The sequence below is a fragment of the Benincasa hispida genome, chromosome 10 (assembly GCF_009727055.1).
Source record: "Benincasa hispida cultivar B227 chromosome 10, ASM972705v1, whole genome shotgun sequence".
Taxonomy (NCBI): Eukaryota; Viridiplantae; Streptophyta; class Magnoliopsida; order Cucurbitales; family Cucurbitaceae; genus Benincasa; species Benincasa hispida.
In genome coordinates, this window is record NC_052358.1 from 46,250,814 (window position 1) to 46,271,423 (window position 20,610).

Here is a 20,610-nt window from a genome sequence, read left to right on the forward strand (position 1 = left end):
ATTGGAACATAGATCGTAAATTATCATCTTTAACATTAGATTATTGTTCAACAAATGATGTGATGGTTGACATTTTATTAAGGAAGTTAGATTTAGGGACACTGTGGTTGCATGGAAGTTTGTTCCATATTCGTTGTTGTGCACATATTTTGAATTTGATAGCGAAAGATGGTTTCGCTGTAATTTAGGATGGTATAGAGAAGATTAGAGGTACTGTTCATTTATGGACTCTTTCTACAAAAAGGAAGGAAAATTTTGAAGAAGGAGCTTGTTAATTACAAATTCCATGCACTAAAAAACTATGTCTTTATTGTGTTACAAGATGGAATTCAACATTTGTGATGCTCAAAACTGCTTTGGAATACAAGGATGTTTTTCCTCGTCTAAAACAACTTGAACCACTATACACTTATCTTCCTTCAGATACTTATTGGAATTTTGCAAAAGAAATGATAGATTAGAACCATTTTACTTGATGTCTGAGTTGTTTTCTGGGTCAAGTTATCCAGCCTCTAATGTCTTTCTGAATAAGTTTGTGAAATTAGGTTAGAAATTTCTAAGTGGCTTAACTCTGATGTTGAGGAGGTACAAGTAATGACATCAAGAATGATTGCTAAGTTTGAAAAATAATGGAGTGTGATTCATGGTGTATTGGCAATAGCTACAGTATTAGATCCTAGGTTTAAGATGAGATTGATCCAGTTTTATTTTCCTCAAATCTATGGATCTCATCATACTGTTGAAATTAAACATGTTAGAGACTTGTGTTGTGATTTGATGAAGTTTTATAGTTAAAATTCAAGAACAATAGAAGAACCTCAACGTTCTATATCTACAATTAGTACTTCTTCAACTTCAAGGTGAGATTGAAGTAGCAGTTCAATTGCTCTTGTTAATAGGAAAGATCGATATCTAAAGTCTGAAGAGTTTGTTAATAATGTTGAGAATGATATTGATAATGTCAAATCAGAGTTGGATCATTAAGCGAAAAAGAGAACTAGAATTTGAGTCAGAGAACGGGTATTTCTTCAACTGTCCCCATGGAAAGGAATTCTCCGGTTTGGGAGAAAAGGGAAGTTAAGGCAACGTTACATTGGACCATATGAAATTGTGGAATGGGCTAGTCCAGCAGCTTATAGATTGCAGTTGCCAATGGAGCTAACTCGTATTCACGACATATTTTATGTGCCAATGCTAAGGAAATACGTGCCTGATCCCATGCACATGCTAGCAACACAACTGGTACAGCTTAGACAAGATTTATCTTACGAGAAGGAGAGGCCATTGAGATCTTGGATAGGAAAGACCAGGTACTCAGAAATAAGACGATTCCTTTGATGAAGGTGCTATGGCATAATCATGGAATTGAGGAAGCTACCTGGGAACCTGAAGAGCAAATGAGGAAGAGATATCCTCAACTTTTCAAATGACATATCAGGTAAATTTCGAGGACGAAATTTCTTTTAAGGAGGGGATGATTGTAAACCCCGAACTCTAGGTTCCTAGATAAGCATGTTTAGCCAAAGGAATGTTATATTATATATTTTCTTTCTTATTTTTATTAAAGTAGTAATTCATGGTTATTTATAGTAAATATGATGCAAGGGAAGGAAAAACATACTAGGTGGGGGTAACGTGGCGGTTAATCCTTGAACTTGGGAGGCGGTGGGAAGTGTTTTTGGAAGAAGAACTTCAAAAGCTTGGTTTCGGCAGTTGACATGAAAAATTTTAGTGAATTCAATGCCATTCGAAGACTGAGAGAATCTAGGTTGCGAGATTGTCTTGACGGAGGAAGATTTCAGGAGGAGAAGAACAAGGAGTGAAGAAAATAAAGAGAAGGCAGAATCTCGGATTTAAGTAGGGCCGAGGTGAAGATTAGAAGTTCCAGGCTAAAATATAAGGAATTCTAGCTGAAATTTTAAGGTAAGGAATATAACTCAATTCTAAACAAGTTTGTAGAAGAAAGTTTCTTGAAAAGAGCTCTGGATTTTGAGTTATGAATTTTTGAATTTATAATAGGGAATTGGTGCATAAGCAGACAGCTGCTTGTGAAGAACAAGCAAGCAGTTCATCGTGGAGAATTATAGCGAGATGTGGGCATGAGGATCTCACTTATAAAGGAAATCTCACTGATTTTGTAAGGAGGATCTCGCTTTAGGGGGAAATCTCGCTAGGAATGGGGCTGAGTATCGCTGGTAAGGTGAGTATCGCTAAGATAAAAATTTGACAAGAAAAACTTGATCTCGTTCTAAAGGATCTCATTGATCTCGCTCTAAGGGATCTCACTGATCTCGCTCTAGGGGATCTCGTTCATCTCACTCTAAGGGATCTCGCTGATCTCGCTCTAGGGGATCTTGTTGATCTTGCCCATGAGGATCTTGCTCATGAGGATCTCTCTTGTAAGGCTGTCTTTGTTAATGGAAGTTCCTTTAATAAATGAATTATTTGAGGTATTTTACTAGGAATTCTAAGTAGTTTAATCGGGAATTATATCTTTTCAGGGCAAGAAGAGCTAGGGGAAGCGTATAAACCATTAAGAGCCTGACGAATTGTGAGTGACTATGTAAACTTAAGGTTTCCAATACTCATGCATATATGATCAAGTAAAGCACAGTGACATTAATGATGAATTTATACTTCCTCAAGCAACAAATGGTTGGAGAATAACTTAACGCATGTTCTGGCTTGTATGTGTGTAACACAGGCCAAGATATATCGTGTAACCATTACAAAAGCTATGTTTCTGATTTTGATATATGCTTCCTAGGGGAAAAGCTATGAGAGAATGAGTTCGTGTGTAAATACTAGGCAATGGAACTTAATTTGATGTTACAAAATACACATTTGATACCGAAAAACATTTGAGAAGGTACCTGGCCAATTTGATATCGAATGACATTTTAGAAGGTATCTGGCCAATTTGATACCAAAGGACATTAGAGAAGGTATCTGACCAATTTGATACCAAAGGACATATGAGAAGGTATCATAGTAGCTCGATACTGAAGGAAAATTTTGAAAAGGTATCTGAGCAGAAGTACCTAAAATATGATGGTACTGAGTATGGCCACGTTCACGTAGGCAATTATGAATGAGAGACCGAAGTATGGGTCTCTTGGCTGGTAATAAACATTTGGGAGCTCGAGCGTTTAGGCTCGTTCTCAACTAGGGAATAATAATGTTTAATGATGTCTGAGAATGGTTAAAAGCTACATCTAAAGACAATTGCTTGAGTTTACTCATTGGTATATATACATGTTTATAGTGACATTATGCTTGTTGCTTTATGATTCTATAAGTCATTCACTAGGCTATTAGCTCACAGAATTTCTGTGTTTTTCCTTTTCAAGTAGCGGTCAGTTTGCTCAAGGTTGATCCTACTGCTGCTTGCCACCGAACGACTCGGCTTATTAAAAGACTTAGGTTGATGATCTGTTTATGTACACATGTTTTGAGAGGGACTAGGGCTTCTATAGGAATGTTTGGGCCACCTGTGAATATGTTTCTATAAATGTAATGTCTTGGCTGTATGCATGTATTTATGGAATCTTTGTAGAACCTTAAGAGAGGTTTGTTGTTTACGTATATTACTAATATTTCAAACAGGTTAGTATTTAGATTAGAAGGCTTGTGTGGTGAGTGCTGGCACTAGGGCTAGTAACTACCATGGTCATATCCTCTTCGAGAATAAAAGGGTAATCTAAGAGGGGGTGTGACATCAACTGCTCTTGTTAATAGGAAAGATCGATATCTCAAGTTTAAAGAGTTTGTTAATAATGTTGAAAATGATGTTGATAATGTCAAATTAGAGTTGAATCATTATTTGGATGAGTCTCTTCTACCGCGGTCGGATGACTTTAACATTTTGCAATGGTGGAAGTTGAATGGAGTGAAGTAATTTTATATCAAATTGCAAAAGATATTCTAGTCGTTCTCGTCACTATTATTGCTTCTGAATCTGCATTTAGTATTGGTGGTAGACATGTAGGTCCACATCATTCTCAAATTCATGAAAATTTATTGGAAGCTTTGATGTGTACTCAAGATTGGTTATGGGCGGAAAGTATGAATTGGTACTATTGTTTAATTTATTTAATAAACTTTTATTATTTACAATTTGAGATCTAATTTTCCTTTTATATGTCTTAAATAGATAAGCATACTCCTATAGATGCTAAAGTTTTGGAAAATGTTCTTGAGGATCGAGATCCAGATGATGTAAGTTATAAGTTAGTGTATTATTATTATTATTAATAATTTAATATTGATTTATATTAATATGTACAATATTCATGTTATTTTTCAGGAATCATCTCTTACAAAGTTGGATAGAATTCATTGACGGCGGCTTGGTTTGGTTACGTTATTGTCACGTTATTATGTTGTGTTATGTCTAAACAAATATGTTGTTGTTGTCATGTTGTAACTTTTCTTAAAACAATTACTGATAAATGTTTTTATTATTTAAATTTAAGTAGAATTTTAATGAGAATTATTAATGGATTATGAATGGATGTTTTAATTACTTGAGTTTATGTTGAATTTTAATGAGAATAATTGATGGATTATGAAATTTGAAATGTTTTTAATAGAAAATTTGATAATTTTCTACTGAAATTTGCACTAAGAAATGTTTTGTTTCAATTAGAATTGCACTAGAAAAGTCCATATTTGATTAAAAAAAAAAAAAAGAACAAAGGCAAGGAATTTTTCCCTATGGGGACGGGGAATGGTATAGGGGCTTCCCCGTCCCCGTGGACATGTCTAGGTGCGAGATGGAATTTGCTCCTACTTGCTTCTAGGGATAGTAGAAAGGTTGTTTTATTAAGTGCTAACTTCGGGTCTTGAACAATGGGCCCTACCCTCTCGCTGGCTTGAGAGGGACCTAGTTTGGTGGTTAGATCATAGACCAGTTGTTCATTAGATGATCATCGAAACTTAAGAAATAAAAAGTAATTATATGGGTAACATGGTAATTTTAACCCAACTGTAATTATGAACAATCTGTGAATCGACTTACTGATCAAGGTTACATCAAGTGGACTGAAATATATAACTATATTGAGGAGAGTACAATTATTGGGCTTTAGTGGAGTGTCCCAATAGTTAACGAATGTTGATTAACTAGGTTAAAAAGTTTAGTCGGTTAAACTTAGATCGTTGGAGCTCATGATCTATAGGTCAATTAGATCCACCAACTAGCTCATATCAGGTTAAACCTTAGAGCAGTGTGATGAGCAAATTTGAAACGTTCACATTCAATTAAAGGAATAAGGGTTGGTTATATATGATATACTTAAATCAAAAGTCATTTAATCATTTAATTATGAATTAAACAATAAGGAGCTTGGAAAGACCCGGTAAATTAGGAAACGACTTCAGACGGGAAGTCGAGGATTCCACAGACAGGAACAAATCCTCAGTTAGATGACAGAATATTTGACTGAAAGTGTCAAATCAATTCTGGCGGATTCAAAAAGGAAGTACGGTATTGAGAATGACCTAATAGGTATTGATAAAGGACAGAGAGCTACAAGTTAGCATAGGGTAGGAAGGAAAAATCCAAGACTTGTGATTAGTATTGATGATAGATCAAGGTTTTGGCATCCTACTGAGCTGGTAGCTGGTACGGGTAAGAAACCCTTAAGCATGAATTGTGGTAAGCATCATCGAGGGACATGCTATAAAGGGAAAAACGTATGTTTCCAGTATGGACAGGCAAGACATTTCAAGAAGGAATGCCCAGCTAGGTCGAGAAGTTCAGATAGAACATGGAATGACTTTACATACGATAGATAAGTCTAGTGGCTTAAGAGCCGAGGCAGGAATTCAAAAAAAGAAAAACGAGAAAGGAAGCAGGACGATCTTAGCGGCAGGGTAGGTTTTTACGAAGTGTTCTACCAGGAGGCAGAAGAGTTACCTAATGTTGGGAATGGTAAAGTAACTTTATGTACCAGTACATTTATGAAGTAGTTGCTTATGGTGTTATCTGATATGTTGCACTATTTATAGGAAATATTGTAGAGAGCATGTCTTTAAGTAGCTATTATTATCATGTAAAGAGGTTGTAATAGTATAAGAGTTTCACAGGCTCTGGAGTAGTTGTTGATAAGTATAATTATAAAGTGATTCCATTAGAATTCCTGGAATTGATGTCACTCTAGAGCATGGATTTTCTGAATAAATGTTACAACCGTATGAATTGTTTCAAGGATGGATAATGTTCGAGTGATTTGGTAGGCAAGAGACAGTATTTGTAGGAAGCAAAGGAATACTTTCAGGAAGCCTAATATCAATAGTGAAGGCTAGGAAGCTGTTAAGTAAAAGATGGGAAGCTTATTTAGCCCATGTGACGGTTTCATAGGACAAGAAGATGAAACCTGAGGATGTACCAGATGTACAAGAGTTCCTGGATGTTTTCCCTGAAAAGTTTTCAGATTTACAATCTGACAAGGAAGTTAAGTTTACTATTGATTTAATTCTAGGTACAACACTTATTTTTCAGGTACCATAAACGATGGTGCCAGAAGAACTCAAGGAGTTGAAAGTTCAGTTACAAGAATTAATAAATAAGGGTTACAACAAATCCAGTATGTCACCTTGATGACATATTGCTGTATTCAAGCAGTAAGGAAAATCACAGGAATCATTTGAGGATAGTTTTGTAGACACTGCGAAAGAAACAGTTGTATGCCACGTTCAACAAATGTGATTTCTGGTTAGACCAGATTGTATTTCTTGGTCATATGGTTCCAGCAGCAGGAGTGAATGACTCTAGATGCTTTAAATGTTTTAAGTAAATTGCTAAAGCTTATGAATGTTTAGCAATATATGTTTACTGAAAGCTATTTATAACAACTGTTCTCAAATAGTTACCAAGCAACACACCTCACATTAATGTTGTATTTATGCTATGTTTTACAATGACCATGAGGATGCATTAGTAAGAATGTTTTGTGCAACTAAGTCATTGAGAAATAAGAATATGCAAGTTGAGTATGAGTGGCTCAGTAATGAAGTACACGGGGAAGGTACTGAAGCTCAGTCTTAGAAATTGAATAGCTCGATACTAAAGTACATGGAGAAGGTATACGAGCAGCTCCATACTGAGGTACACAGAGAAGGTATCTGAGTAGTAGTACATAAGGTACGATGGTACTTGAACTAGAATTATACAATTAAGGGAAAAGTTGTGATTGATAGTGTCGAAACACTCCATTCTAGCCATGAATTGATGTTGAGAGATTGAGTAAAGATTCTCTCTCAACTAAGAATGCAAGTTATGATTGTAGGAAGAGAGCAATAGGAGTTCCTTCCTAGTTAAGTAGTAATGCAGTAAAGAATGATAAGGAGTGAGCAAAACGGCCACTCTAGACTCATAGACAAAGGCATAATCTAGCAAAATAAGAAAAGTGCTAGGTGATGCTTGTTTTGTCAACAAGTGAAACCTGGAAGGCAAAGGCCAGTAGGATTACTCAATCCACTACCGGTACTTGAGTGGAAGTCGAGAGTCACGCAGGTAAACATAGAATTTTCACTAAAAATAGAATGTATAACAGGTTTGCTCAGAGGTTAATGGCAAACGTGAAGTCTATTCTAGTGAATTTAGAGGAAAGGGGTGTAATCTAGAGGAAGTCCTAGTCAAATTAATCCTAAGAGGAGGGAAAAGATGAGCAACAGTGAGCTCAAAAGTAAGGAACAAAAAGAAAAAGGTCCAATTTGCTAATGTTCTAGGTAATAGCTCGAAGTTTAAGTTGTAACTGAGCTAGGGACTAGTACAGTTAAGAAAACCTTATGTATACAGTATGTAAGCCACAGTTTTGAAAATGTTATAGTATAAAGAATATCTTCTCCCAAGTATGGATAGAAAAGACATCCTAAGAAGAGTGCTCTCAGTCAGGTCGAGTAGTCTAGTTGACACAAATATTGATTTCACAACTAGCAAGTAATTCAAAGGTATGACAACTGGAAAAGAATGTTCCAGTGGTATTGCTGGGAAATGGAAAAGGACCACCCTAGTAATAAATGAATATTATGACTCAGTGGAGAATGGAAGAGTCACCAGAGGGTGTGACAAGTGAACTATGAGGACCAAGTTGTTCATACATATTAGTAATTTTTGAAGTTGTAACAAAGAAGCTGTGCATAAGCAGACAGCTGCTTGGGAAGAACAAGCAAACAACTCATATGGAGAATGAGGATCCCGCTTATGAAGGAAATCTCGCTAATTTTGTGCTGAAAATCTCGTTAATGAAGGAAATCTCGCTAATTTTGTGATGAGGATCTCGTTCTAGAAGGGAATCTCGATAAAAATTGGGCTGAATCTCGCTGGTAAGGTTAGTATCGCTAAGATGACAGTTTGCCAGGAAAAGCTTGATCTCGCTCATGAGGATCTCGCTCATGAGGAGGATCTCGCTAGTAAAGCTGTCTTTGTTGATAAAAGTTCCTTTAGTAAATGAACTATTTAAGGTATTTTGCTAATAATTCTAAGTAGATAACTGGGAGTTATGTCCTTTCAGGCCAAGAAGAGCTAGGAGAGACGTATGACCTATTAGGAGGCCAACGAGCTGTGAGTGACTATGTGATGATTTAATGTTTTAATGATTTAAAAACTATGATTTCTTAGAAGATATTTCTCATGCTAAGTGTTCAAATGAAGTGCCAAGCAACATATATTTGAAGCTATTTCTCATGCTAAGTAAAGCATGTTTTCCACGGAAATTGACGCGGTTTAAATATGTTATCTTGTCCAAATACTTTCAGCATGTTTTAGTAACTCCATTTTCATGATGTTTACTAGTTTATCGGTTTTCCAAGTATGTTTTCCATGTCTAACGCATGCTAGTTGTTTTTACAAGCTGGTCTAGTATGTTTTAAGCTAACTTATTTCACAAAGTATGAAGCATGCGTTAGGGTTAAAGCTAAGGTTGAATGAAGCTTGATGTATTATATTTTAAATACCTAAGGTTTTCAAAGTACATGCGTTGGTATTCCTAAACAAAATGAAAAGGGATACTGAAGGTAAGAAAGGTATCCTAAAGAGTTTTCTATGCTATATTTGAAAACTATTCTTTTAATGCTCTTCGAGAGCTTGATAGCTTAAGTGAGTCAGATACTGAAGGTAAGGAAGGTATCTTAATAAATGTACCGAAGGTGTTGACGGTACATAGAAAACACCATGTGCACGTTGGTAATACAACATTGAGGGATTGAGTAAAAGGATTCTCCCCAACTAAGGTTGACGTTGAGGGTTAGAGCTAGTATTTCACTCTCAACTAAGGATAAAGGGAGGTCGAAGTATGGGTCTCCTAGGCTACATACCAGCAAAGAGAGGGCGAAGTATGGGTCTCTTGGCTGGTAACAGATGTTGGGAGCTAGAGCGATGTATGCTCGTTCTCAACTAAGGAATAATGATGTTTAATGGTGGTTTTAAAGGTTTTATGTACATGTTTGCTTGGTACATTTTAGTTCCAGTATTATGTTTTCGAGCTTTCAGTTTAAGCAGGAGATTTATGTCTTTATTCAGTCACTCACTGGGCTTCTAGCTCACGTTTTCAAATGTTTTTCCTTTTCAGGTAGCGGTCAATTCCCAAAAGACTTTTCTACTACTGCTCTGCCACTCAAAGAAACAAGTTGAAGGAAGTGTAATTGAAAACCTATATTAGTTAGTGCACACGTGTCTATCTGGTGACTAGTATTCTAGATGGGGCTCACTAAGAGTTAATATTCATGTATGAACAATGCTGTGAAACCCTGCAATGTAAATGTGCTAACTTCCGAGTTAATATATTGGTATATTGATGATCTGTATGTATTCAGGGTTTGAGTAAAGGTTAACAGGTTTGTTAGGCAGTAAGTGCCAGCAAAAGGGTTGGTAACTACTACAGTCACCATTTCATCGAGGTTAAGAGGGTAATCTGGAGTGGGGTGTGACAGAAGTTCCATTAGTAAATGAACTGTTTGCGGTATTTTGCTAAGAATTCTAAGTAGTTAACCGAGAATTATGTCCTTTCAAACCAAGAAGAGCTAGGAGTGGCGTATAACCCATTAAGAGGCCAACGAGCTGTGACTGACTATGTGATGCTTTAATGTTTTAATGATTTAGAAACTATTATTTCTTAAAAGATATTTCTCATGCTAAGTGTTCAAATGAAGTGCGAAGCAACATATGTTTGAAGATATTTCTCATGTTAAGTAAAGCATATTTTCCACGGAAATTGACATGATTTAAATATGTTATCTTGTCGAAATACTTTCAGCATGTTTTGGTAACTCCATTTTCATGATGTTCACTAGTGTATGGGTTTTCCAAGTATGTTTTCCATGTCTAATGCATGCTAGTGGTTTTTACAAGCTGGTTCAGTTTGTTTTAAGCCAACTTATTTCACAAAGTATGAAGCATGCGTTAGGGTTAAAGCTAAGGTTGAATGAGGTTTGATGTACTATGTTTTAAATTCCTAAGGTTGTCAAAGTACAGACGTTGGTATTTCTAAACATAATGAAAAGGGATACTAAAGGTAGGGAAGGTATCCTGAAGAGTTTTCTATGCTATATTTGAAAACTATTCTTTTATTGCTCTTCGAGAACTTGATAGCTTAAGTGAGCCGGATACTGAAGGTAAGGAAGGTATCTTTATAAATGTACCGAAGGTGTTTACGGTACATAGAAAAGACCACGTGCACGTTGGTAATACGACGTCGAGGGATTAAGCAAAAGGGTTCTCCCCGACTAAGGTTGACGTTGAGGGATTGAGCAAAAGGGTTCTCCCAGACTAAGGTTGACCTTGAGGGATTGAGCAAAAGGCTTCTCCCGGACTAAGGTTGACCTTGAGGGATTGAGCAAAAGGGTTCTCCCGGACTAAGGTTGACTTAGAGGGATTGAGCAAAAGGGTTCTCCCGGACTAAGGTTGATGTCGAGGGATTGAGAAAAAGGGTTCTCCCCGACTAAGGTTGACGTTGAGGGTAAGATCTAGTAGTTCACTCACAACTAAGGATAAAGGGAGGTCGAAGTATGGGTCTCCTAGGCTATATACCATCAAAGGTGTCCGAAGTATGGGTCTCTTGGCCGGTAACAGACATTGGTAGCTAGAGCGATGTATGCTCATTCTCAACTAAGGAATAATGATTTTTAATGGTGGTTTTAAATGTTTTGTGTACTTGTTTGCTTGGTACATTTTAGTTCCAGTATTATGTTTTCGAGCTTTCAGTTTAAGCATGAGATTTATGTTTTTATTAAGTCACTCACTGGGATTCTAGCTCACGTTTTCAAATGTTTTCTTTTTCAGGTAGCGGTTAACTTCGAAAAGACTTTTTTGTTGCTACTCTATCACTCAAAGAAACAAGTTGAAGGAAGTGTAATTGAAAACTTGTATTAGTTAATACACATGTGTCTGTCTAGTGACTAGTATACTAGATGGGTCTCACTAAGTTGTAATATTCATGTATGAACAATGCTGCAAAATCCTGTAATGTAAATGTGTTAAGTTCTGAGTTAATATGTTGGTATATTGATGATATGTATGTATTCAGGGTTTGAGTAAAAGTTAATAGGTTTGTTTGGCAGTAAGTACCAGCAAAAGGGTTGGTAACTGCTGTAGTCATCATTCTATCCAGGTTAAGAGGGTAATCTGTAGTGGGGTATGACAAGTTGGTATCAGAGCAAAAGATTTTGGGAAGAGAGGAGAAAATTTTATATAGGTAAGTCTGAGTCCTGAGTCCTTAGCATGTGTACTACCTAAGTAAAAGGAAGATATCAAGTAAAAGTGGCAAGCAGAGCAGGCAGACAAACAACGGGAACCCTGACCCTATCTTTAGAAGTTCCAAGATTCAAGGGAATTCAAATGTTAGTGAATGGAAAGGTAAAGTCCCGGTAAATCAGGAAACGACTTCAGACGGGAAATCGAGGATTCTGCAAACAGGAACAGATCCTCAGTTAGAGGACATAATATTTGACAAAAAGTGTCAAATATGTTCTGGCGAATTCGGAAAGGAAGTACGGTATTGAAAATGACCTAATAGGATTTGATAAAGGATAGAGAGCTACAAGTCAACATTGTGTAGGAAGGAAGAAGCCAAGACTTGTGGTTAGTATGGGTGATAGATCAAGGTTTTGGCATCCTACCGAGCTAGAAGCTAGTTCGGGTCAGAAACTCTTATGCACGAATTATGGTAAGCATCATCGAGGGACATGTTATTAAGGGAAAAACGTATGTTTCTAGTACGAACAGGCAAGACATTTCAAGAAGGAATGCCCAGCTAGGTCGAGGAGTTCAGATAGAACACGGAATGACTCTAGAGGCGATAAATAAGCCAAGTGGCTTAGGAGCCGAGGAAGGGATTCAAAAGAAGGGAAAACGAGAAAGGAAGCAAGACGATCTCAGCGGTAGGGTAGGTTTTTATGAAGTGTCTTACTAGGAGGCAGAGGAGTTACCTAATGTTGTGAATGGTAAAGTAACTTTATGTATCGGTATATTTATGAACTAGTTGCCTAGGGTGTTATACCTTTATTGTTATATGATATGTTGCACTGCTTGTAGGAAAGATTGTAGAAAGCATGTCCCTAAGTAGTTATTATTATGCTGTGGAGAGGTTGTAATAATATAAGAGTTTTACAGGCTCTAGAGTAGTTATTGATAAGTATAGTTATGAAGTGATTCCATTAGATTTCCTGGAATTGATGTCACTTTAAAGCATGGATTTTTCGAATAAATGTTACAACTGTATGAATTGTTTTAAGGATGGATAATGTTCGAGAGATTATGTAGGCAAGAGACAGTACTTGTAGGAAGCAAAGGAATATTCCAGAAAGCCTAATAATAGCAATGGAGGATGGGAAGCTGCTAAGTAAAAGATGTGAAGCCTATTTAGCCATGTGATGGTTTTGTAGGACGAGAAGATGAAACCTGAGGATGTACCAGTTGTACAAGAGTTTCTAGATGTTTTCCCTGAAAAGTTATCAGATTTACAATTTGACAAGGAAATTGAGTTTACTATTGATTTAATTCCAGATACAACATCTATTTTTTTTTGGGAAGCGCCGGCCTTCTATAAAGAAGAAAGATGGTACTCTCAGATACATATGGATTATAGGCAGTTGGACAAGGTGACGATCAAGAAAAAGTACCTATTGCTTGGTGTAGGTGATCTCTTTGATCAGTTAAAGGGAACCACGATTTTCTCTAAAGCAGATTTGAGATCAGGTTAAAACCAGTTGAAGATAGAGGCGGATGTTTAAAAAAAAAACTGCATTCAAGACGAGGTATGGACAGTACGAGCTTCTAATAATGCCATTTGGATTAACGAATGCCCCTGCAGTATTTATGGACTTGTTGAATAAGATATTTCATCCCTACTCGGATCAGTTCATGATAATCTTCATTGATGACATATTGGTGTATTTAAGCAGTACGGAAGATCATGGGAACCATTTGAGGATAGTTTTGCCGACACTACGAGAGAAGCAGTTGTATGCCACGTTCAGCAAATGTGATTTTTGGTTAGACCAAGTTGTATTTCTTGATCATGGTTCCAATAGCAGGAATGAGTGACTCTAGATACTTTAAATGTTTTAAATAGATTGCTAAAACCTATGAATGTTTAGCAATGCATGATTACTGAAAGCTATTTATGACAACTATTCTCAAATAATTACCAAACAACGCACCTCACATTAATGTTGTATTTATGTTATGTTTTACAATGACCATGAGGAAGCGTTAGTAAGGGATGTGTTTGGACAATTAAGTTATTAAAAGATAAGAATATGCAAGCAAGTAAGTATAAATAGCTCAGTACTGAGGTACATGAAGAATGTACTGGAGCTTAGACTATAATGTGAATAACTCAGTACTGAAGCACATAGAGAAGGTACTGAGGCCTTGCCCTAGAATTTGAATAGATCGATACTGAAGGACACGGGGAAGGTATCTAAGCAATAGTACCTAAGGTATGATGGTACTTGAATTAGAATTGTACAATTAAGGGGAAAAAATGTGATTGATAGTGTTGAGAACACTCCATGCTAGCCATGAATTGATGTTGAGGGATTGAATAAAGATTCTCTCTCGACTAAGAATGCAAGTTATGATTGTAGGAAGAAAACAAGAGGAGTTCCTTCCCAGTTAAAGTAGTAAAGATGTAAAGAATGATAAGGAGTGAGAAAAACGACCACTCTAGACTAATAGACTAAGGCATAGTCTAGCAAAATAGGAAAAGTACTATGTGATGTTTGATTTGTCAACAAGTGAATCCTGGAAGGCAAAGGCCGGCAGGATTACTCAATCCACTACTGGTACTTGAGTGGAAGTCGGGAGTCACGCAGGTAAACATCGACTTTTCACTAGAAATAGAATGTATAGCAGGTTTGTTCAGAGGTTGGTGCAAACGTAAAGTCAATTCTAGTGAATTCAGAGGAAATGGTGTAATCTAGAGGAAGTCCTAGTCAGATTAATCCTGAGAGGAGGGAAAAGATGAGCAACAGTGAGCTCAAAATGTACCAGGGGTACATTGAGTATAAAAGTAAGGAACAAAATGGTCAGCAGAAGACAAAAAGGAAAAGGTCCAGATCTGCTGATGTTCCAGGTAATAGCTCGAAGTTTGAATTGTAACTGAGCTAGGGACTGGTACAGTTAAAAAAACATTATGTATACAGTATGGTAAGCCATAGTTGGGAAATTTTATAGTACAAAAAATGTTTTCTCCCAAGTATGGATAGAAAGGATATCCTAAGAAAAGTGCCCTTGGTTAGGTCGAGATGTTTGGTTGACACAAATATTGATTTCACAACTAGCAAGTAATTCAAAGGTATGACAACTGGAAAAGAATGTTCCAGTTGTATTGCTAGAAAATGGAAAAGGACCACCCCAGTAATAAACAAATACTATGAGTCAATGGAGAATGGATGAGTCACCAGAGGATGTGACAAATACAGTGAACTATGATGACCAAGTTGTTCATATGTACTAGTATTATTTACCATGAACAAGTTAATATCAGAGTAACGCAGCGAAAGCGTAGTAAAAAAAGGGGGGAAGAAGAAAGAAAGGAGGAAGGTTGTAAATTTACGACCAAAGGATGTTGTCAAAGTCTAAGTTATAAGTAGGTTCGAGAAAATTTCGAGGACAAAATTTCTTTCAAGGGGGAAGAATTTGTAAAACCTGAACCCTAATTACTTTAAGTAAGAGTAAGTAATGTGATGTCTTCTAGTGATTTAAATGAAGCCATGGTTTAGGAGGGATAGAGGATGGAAGCAAGAAGAAATAAGTTCTTGTGTAGCTAAGTGTAAACCTCGAATTCTAAGTTTCCTAAACAAGCATGTTTAGCAAAAAGAATGATATATTAAATATCTAATAAGTGAAAATCCATGTTATTTATAGGAGTTGTTGAGAAAGGAAGGGAATAAAACATGTTAAATAAGGAGATTCACTTATTGGTTTGGCACGTGGCAGTTAATCCTTGAATTCGGGAGGCGGTAGGAAGATTAAAAGGGAAAAGGAACTTCGAAAGCTTGGTTTTGGCAATCTACATGAGAAAATTTAGTGAAATCAGTGTTATTTGGAAGCTTGGAGAATCTAGTTTTCAAGGTTGTCTTTCCTGATAAAGGTTGTAGAAGAAGAGGAACAAAAAGTGAGGAATTTGCAGAAGAGGTAGAATCGCTGATTAATCAGGTCCTGAGATGAAGATTGGAATCTCTAGGCCAAACTATAAGAATGTTTTGGCTGAAAGTTTAAGATAAGAAAGTTAACCCAATTCTAACTATGTTTGTACAAGGAAGTTTCTTGAAAAGAGGTCCGGATTTTGAGTTATGAATTTTTGAAGTTGTAATAGAGAATCTATGCATAAGCAGACAACTGCTTGGGAAGAACAAGCAAACAGCTCACCGTGGAGAGTTATAGCGAGATAGGTAGAATGAGGATCTCGCTAATGAAGGAAAACTCGCTAATTTTATATTAAGGATCTCGCTCTAGAAGGAAATCTCGCTAGAAATTGGGCTGAATCTCACTGAAAGCTCGAAAACATAATACTGGAACTAAAATGTACCAAGCAAACTTGTATACAAAACCTTTAAAAACCACCATTAAACATCATTATTCCTTAGTTGAGAATGAGCATACATCGCTCTAGCTCCCAACGTCTGTTACCGGCCAAGAGACCCATACTTCCGCCTCCCTTTGCTGGATATAATCCCTCGACGTCAACCTTAATCGGGGAGAACCCTTTTGCTCAATCCCTCGACGTCAACCTTAGTTGAGGAGAACCCTTTTCCTCAATCCCTCGACGTTAACCTTAGTCGGGGAGAACCTTTTTCCTCAATCCCTCTAAATTAGGGTTAGGGTATTACATTTACTACCCCCTTAAATAAAATTTCGTCCTGCTTAACATTTGACATTTAATTTCCTGTAATGTATACGTACAAATTTGGGTTGTTACAGAGATCCTCATGAGCAAGATCCTGAGATCTATGTCTTTATTAAGTCACTCAATGGGCTTCTAGCTTATGTTTTCAAATGTTTTCCTTTTCAGGTAGCGGTCAGTTCCCAAAAGATTAAGAAGAATTTCCACGGTGAATTAATGCAAAATTTCTCTCTCAAATATTTTCCAATCAAGAACACCCAAATTCCAAAATTCCTTGAAATTCATCACAAATTTGGATCCCACAATCCGTTCTAAGGCCAGAGAATAGCAGGGAAGACTCTAGCAGTGGTGCACGACATGTTTATCATCAAAATCATCAAGTGGAGAGAGAGAATTTTGAGCTACAAAGGTGGTTGTTCTTAAACCCATATTTTTTTGTGAACAAGCATGCTTAATCCATGAAATTAGTGTAGTTAGAATATTTTTTATCCAAATTGCTTCTGCTATCATGTTCCTAACTCTTTCAAGGGAGAGCCTAAGTGTTAATCTACTAATGTACTCATACTTAGGAGGATCCTGAGGTGTATTAAAGGAAGTCTCGCATTTAGAAGGTGTCTAAGCATCATTCAAGAAGTAGAGTTTTCCATGTATCATTGTTATTGCCTTGTCTTTACAGATAAGTACAACATTGTAATTGCTTTACTTTATATTAGTGGATTTATCTTTCTTAGGTACACTACCCATAGACGTAGATGGTATTTTACCGAACTGGGTTACCAATTTCCATATTACAACTGTGTTCATGTTCTCTACCTCTATCTATATTGTTCTTCAAAAGTGTTACAATATTGTTCTTAATATCTATGATTGTGTGTTAGATTACCTTGTTTTAGACGTGTTATGGTGAAAGGAGAAAAAAATAACACACAAAATAGAGGAGAGTAATTATGCATTGATTTACCTACAAAATGGAGAAGAGTCGTGACTTACTTAAATGCTTAAGTCTGAAGTAGCAAGCTCATAGTATGTTTGGTTTAACTTTTAAGAATTTAATTCTGAAAAGAAAAAATTCATTTTGAAAAAAATTAGTTTGACAACCATTTAAAATAGTTTTTGGAACAACGAATGTATGAAATAAGTTTGTTTGGATAAAACTTGAAATTAACTTTAAAAAATGATTCTGAGTGTTTATGGTTAATATCTCTCTAATTTGTATAATTCGTATAATTACTAAAATGTCCTCAAAGGTTATCTACCTCACTTCCGCTATGTTATTGTCTACCATTGCCTTCCATTGGCCAACTCCAACAACCGCCAATAGGAACCACACTGTTGTTGGCTAACTCCGGCCACCACCGTCGCTGGTCAACTTTGATAGAGATCACACCAGACGTCCAAATACTTCCACTATGTTGTTGTCTACCACTGCCTTCCATTGGCCAACTCCAACAACCGCCAATAGGGACCACACTGTTGTTGGCTAACTCCGGCCACCACCGTCGATGGTCAACTTTGATAGAGATCACACCAGACGTCCAAATACTAATGCACCATTATTTTAAATTATTAGTTCGCAATATTTTATAGTTATCTTTATAGTAATTTGACATTAATAAAAAAAACATACTTTTTAGCATATAACAAACAAACTCTTATACTAAAAAAAAAAAAAAAAAAAAAAAAAAAAAAGAAAAGTTATCAAACACATGTATTTTATTTTGCAAGACAATTCAAATAGGCCCTTCATTTTTTATAATGAAGAAGAAATTCTACTTTATATAAATTATGATGATGTATTTTTCCTCTTAGATTTTAGGATGTAAGTTTTTCTAATCCTAAATTAAGTTACCATTAAATCTAATTGGCCAATGACTAGTTGTCCACCCAGATATTGGGTCCAAGTCTACTTTAGACATCTTGTCTTTTTTTCTCCTTATTTGGAAGTCATTTTCATGATAATTTTTTAGGGGTACTCGTGAGTTGGATTGAAACATATATTAAACTCAATCTAATTGTTTGGGTTGTAAGTTTCTTTAACCCTAATAATCTTTATTAAATAATGAACCAAACCCAACTTAACCCAACATATTTTAAACCCAAACCAATTGTTCGATTGTAAGTTTTTTCAACTTAATAAATTAGATATGTTTATGGGTTGGGTTGGGTTGAAAGACTTTTTAGACCAATCCATATGTTTGGATTGTAATTTTTTTCAAACCAAATAAATCCTTATTAAAAAATAAACCAACCCAACCCAACCATGAATATATTGCGTTTGGTTGGTTCGGGGTAATTGGTTCATTTATTTAAATTTTTTTTTCTAAAAAGAAAGTAAAACGTAAATATGTAAAAATCTAATTTAATTATTTTCATATATTGAATTAATATTAACAACTCAATTCCAATTTATATAGTGCAAATTTTCTTTCTAAAGTGCGAAAAACTACTTTTAAGAGTTGTTGAAAAATAAATTATTCAAAAAAATATTGAAATTAAATAAAATTAAAATCATATATGTGCAAATAATTGGTTATAAGTAATAAAATATATATATATTTAAAGTTAATAATAAATTTGGATTGGTTTTGGTTGGTTTCAATTATATTAGGTGAACCCATGAACCAACCAAACCCACGAAAATTTCATTTATTTGAACCTAACCCAACCCAAGTGTCACACCACCGCCCCAACCACCCTCTTAGGCTGACACTTACTGCTAAAAATTCTTGCGGAATAACTTTGATACCAAATACAATTCATATGCAACGGTATGTCTTTAGGCCACAATTTATTTAACTTAGAAACATAATATGTTAGAAGTCATTACAATAACTAGATTTACAAGTCCCAAAACCCACAAACCCTAGTCCCTATATGAACAATAGCAATATGTGTACAATATTAACTGTAACACCTAGCAAACGGTTACAAGTCTTTTGGTCCTTTAGTGGTAGAGCACAAATACTGAGCTATCTTCAGAGGATTTGACCACTACCTGGGGACAAAACATTTGAAAATGGGGTAAGCTTACGCCCAGTGGAGTGACCGTGAAAACATAGTAAATTCTCATGCATAATTTCAGAAAATAGTTTTATCTGAAATATAAACTTTTGCAGCATAATATTTCCAAGCATAAATTATATAAGTGTTTAAACATAAAACAGTAAAATCATTTCTCAAATCAAAGTACTGTATAACTGGTAAAATAATCCCAACACCAACTACTAGTCCAGAGGAACCCTTTTGCTCAATCTCTAACTTTATTCACCTGTGGCCACATTAGGTACTACTTACTTAGATACATTCTCCTTGTACTTCAGTATCGAGCTACTAGGATACCCTTCTCCAACGTACTTCAATATCCCGTTGGCTTGGTACCTTCTCAAACGTACTTCAATACCAACAGATACCTTCTCCTTGTACTTCAGTATCTAGTTGGGTGATGCCTTCTCCTTATACTTCGGCATCGCATTTTACCAGAACATATTTATAAACAACTTTTCTCTTTAAAGCATATACAGTTAATAACACTATATACAACATGGCTTTAAAGATGATAACACATGCTGGAGAAAATCAACATATGTAAATAGTTTTTCAACAATATGCATGCATTCAAATCATAATTCAAAACTTGCTTGGAAACCACTTTATAAAACTAGTTCGAATTATTTCGAAAATATGTTTCTGTAAATTTGTAATCCAAAAAGGCTTAAAAACATTTTACCCACTCACCTCGATTTCTTAGGAACTTTTCACTCAGTAGCTCCTCGGGCTCCTTTTCACCCTAGAATCAAGATTCAACTTACAACTTAGATTACTCATAGTTCTGAACCTTTATTTTGAAATACTTCCTTCTACAAACTTATTCTAAAATGTCTCAGGAATCTTACCCTAAACTTTTAGCTCAGAATTCATCGTGGTTTGGCCGGAATCTCAAAATCTTCAAGACTGCCCAGACTGATCCTTCTGCTTTCTTCTCAACCTCCAGCCCAGTTCCTTTGAGCTTTTCCTCCGGCAGCCCTACTCTGAAAACTAGACTTCCAGAGCTTTCAGTATGGCTTTGGAATAACTCCAAACTCACGAGTAGATTGGAAGATCTCCTCGTCCAAAGTTGACACATTCCTCTGAACCCTCACTGCCCTCTACTTTCTCTACGAAATTATTGATTTTGTGATTGAAAATGAAATCCCAAAGCTCTATTGATAGGCGTTCAAATCTCTCGTGTGTGTTGACAGCACCTATCTCTCTCTTTTTC

At 36.0% G+C, this 20,610-nt stretch overlaps 1 protein-coding gene across 1 annotated transcript in view; it reads left to right on the plus strand.

Annotated features, from left to right (window-relative positions):
* Nucleotides 1-14,467: 14,467 nt before the first annotated feature.
* The window catches only part of LOC120089112 (zinc finger BED domain-containing protein RICESLEEPER 3-like), a 35,660-nt gene continuing 29,517 nt past the window's right edge, over nt 14,468-20,610 (plus strand). Inside the window, exon 1 of the mRNA XM_039046533.1 lies at nt 14,468-14,579. Coding sequence (XP_038902461.1) covers nt 14,468-14,579 — 112 coding nt within the window. The remainder of the gene's footprint in view (nt 14,580-20,610) is intronic.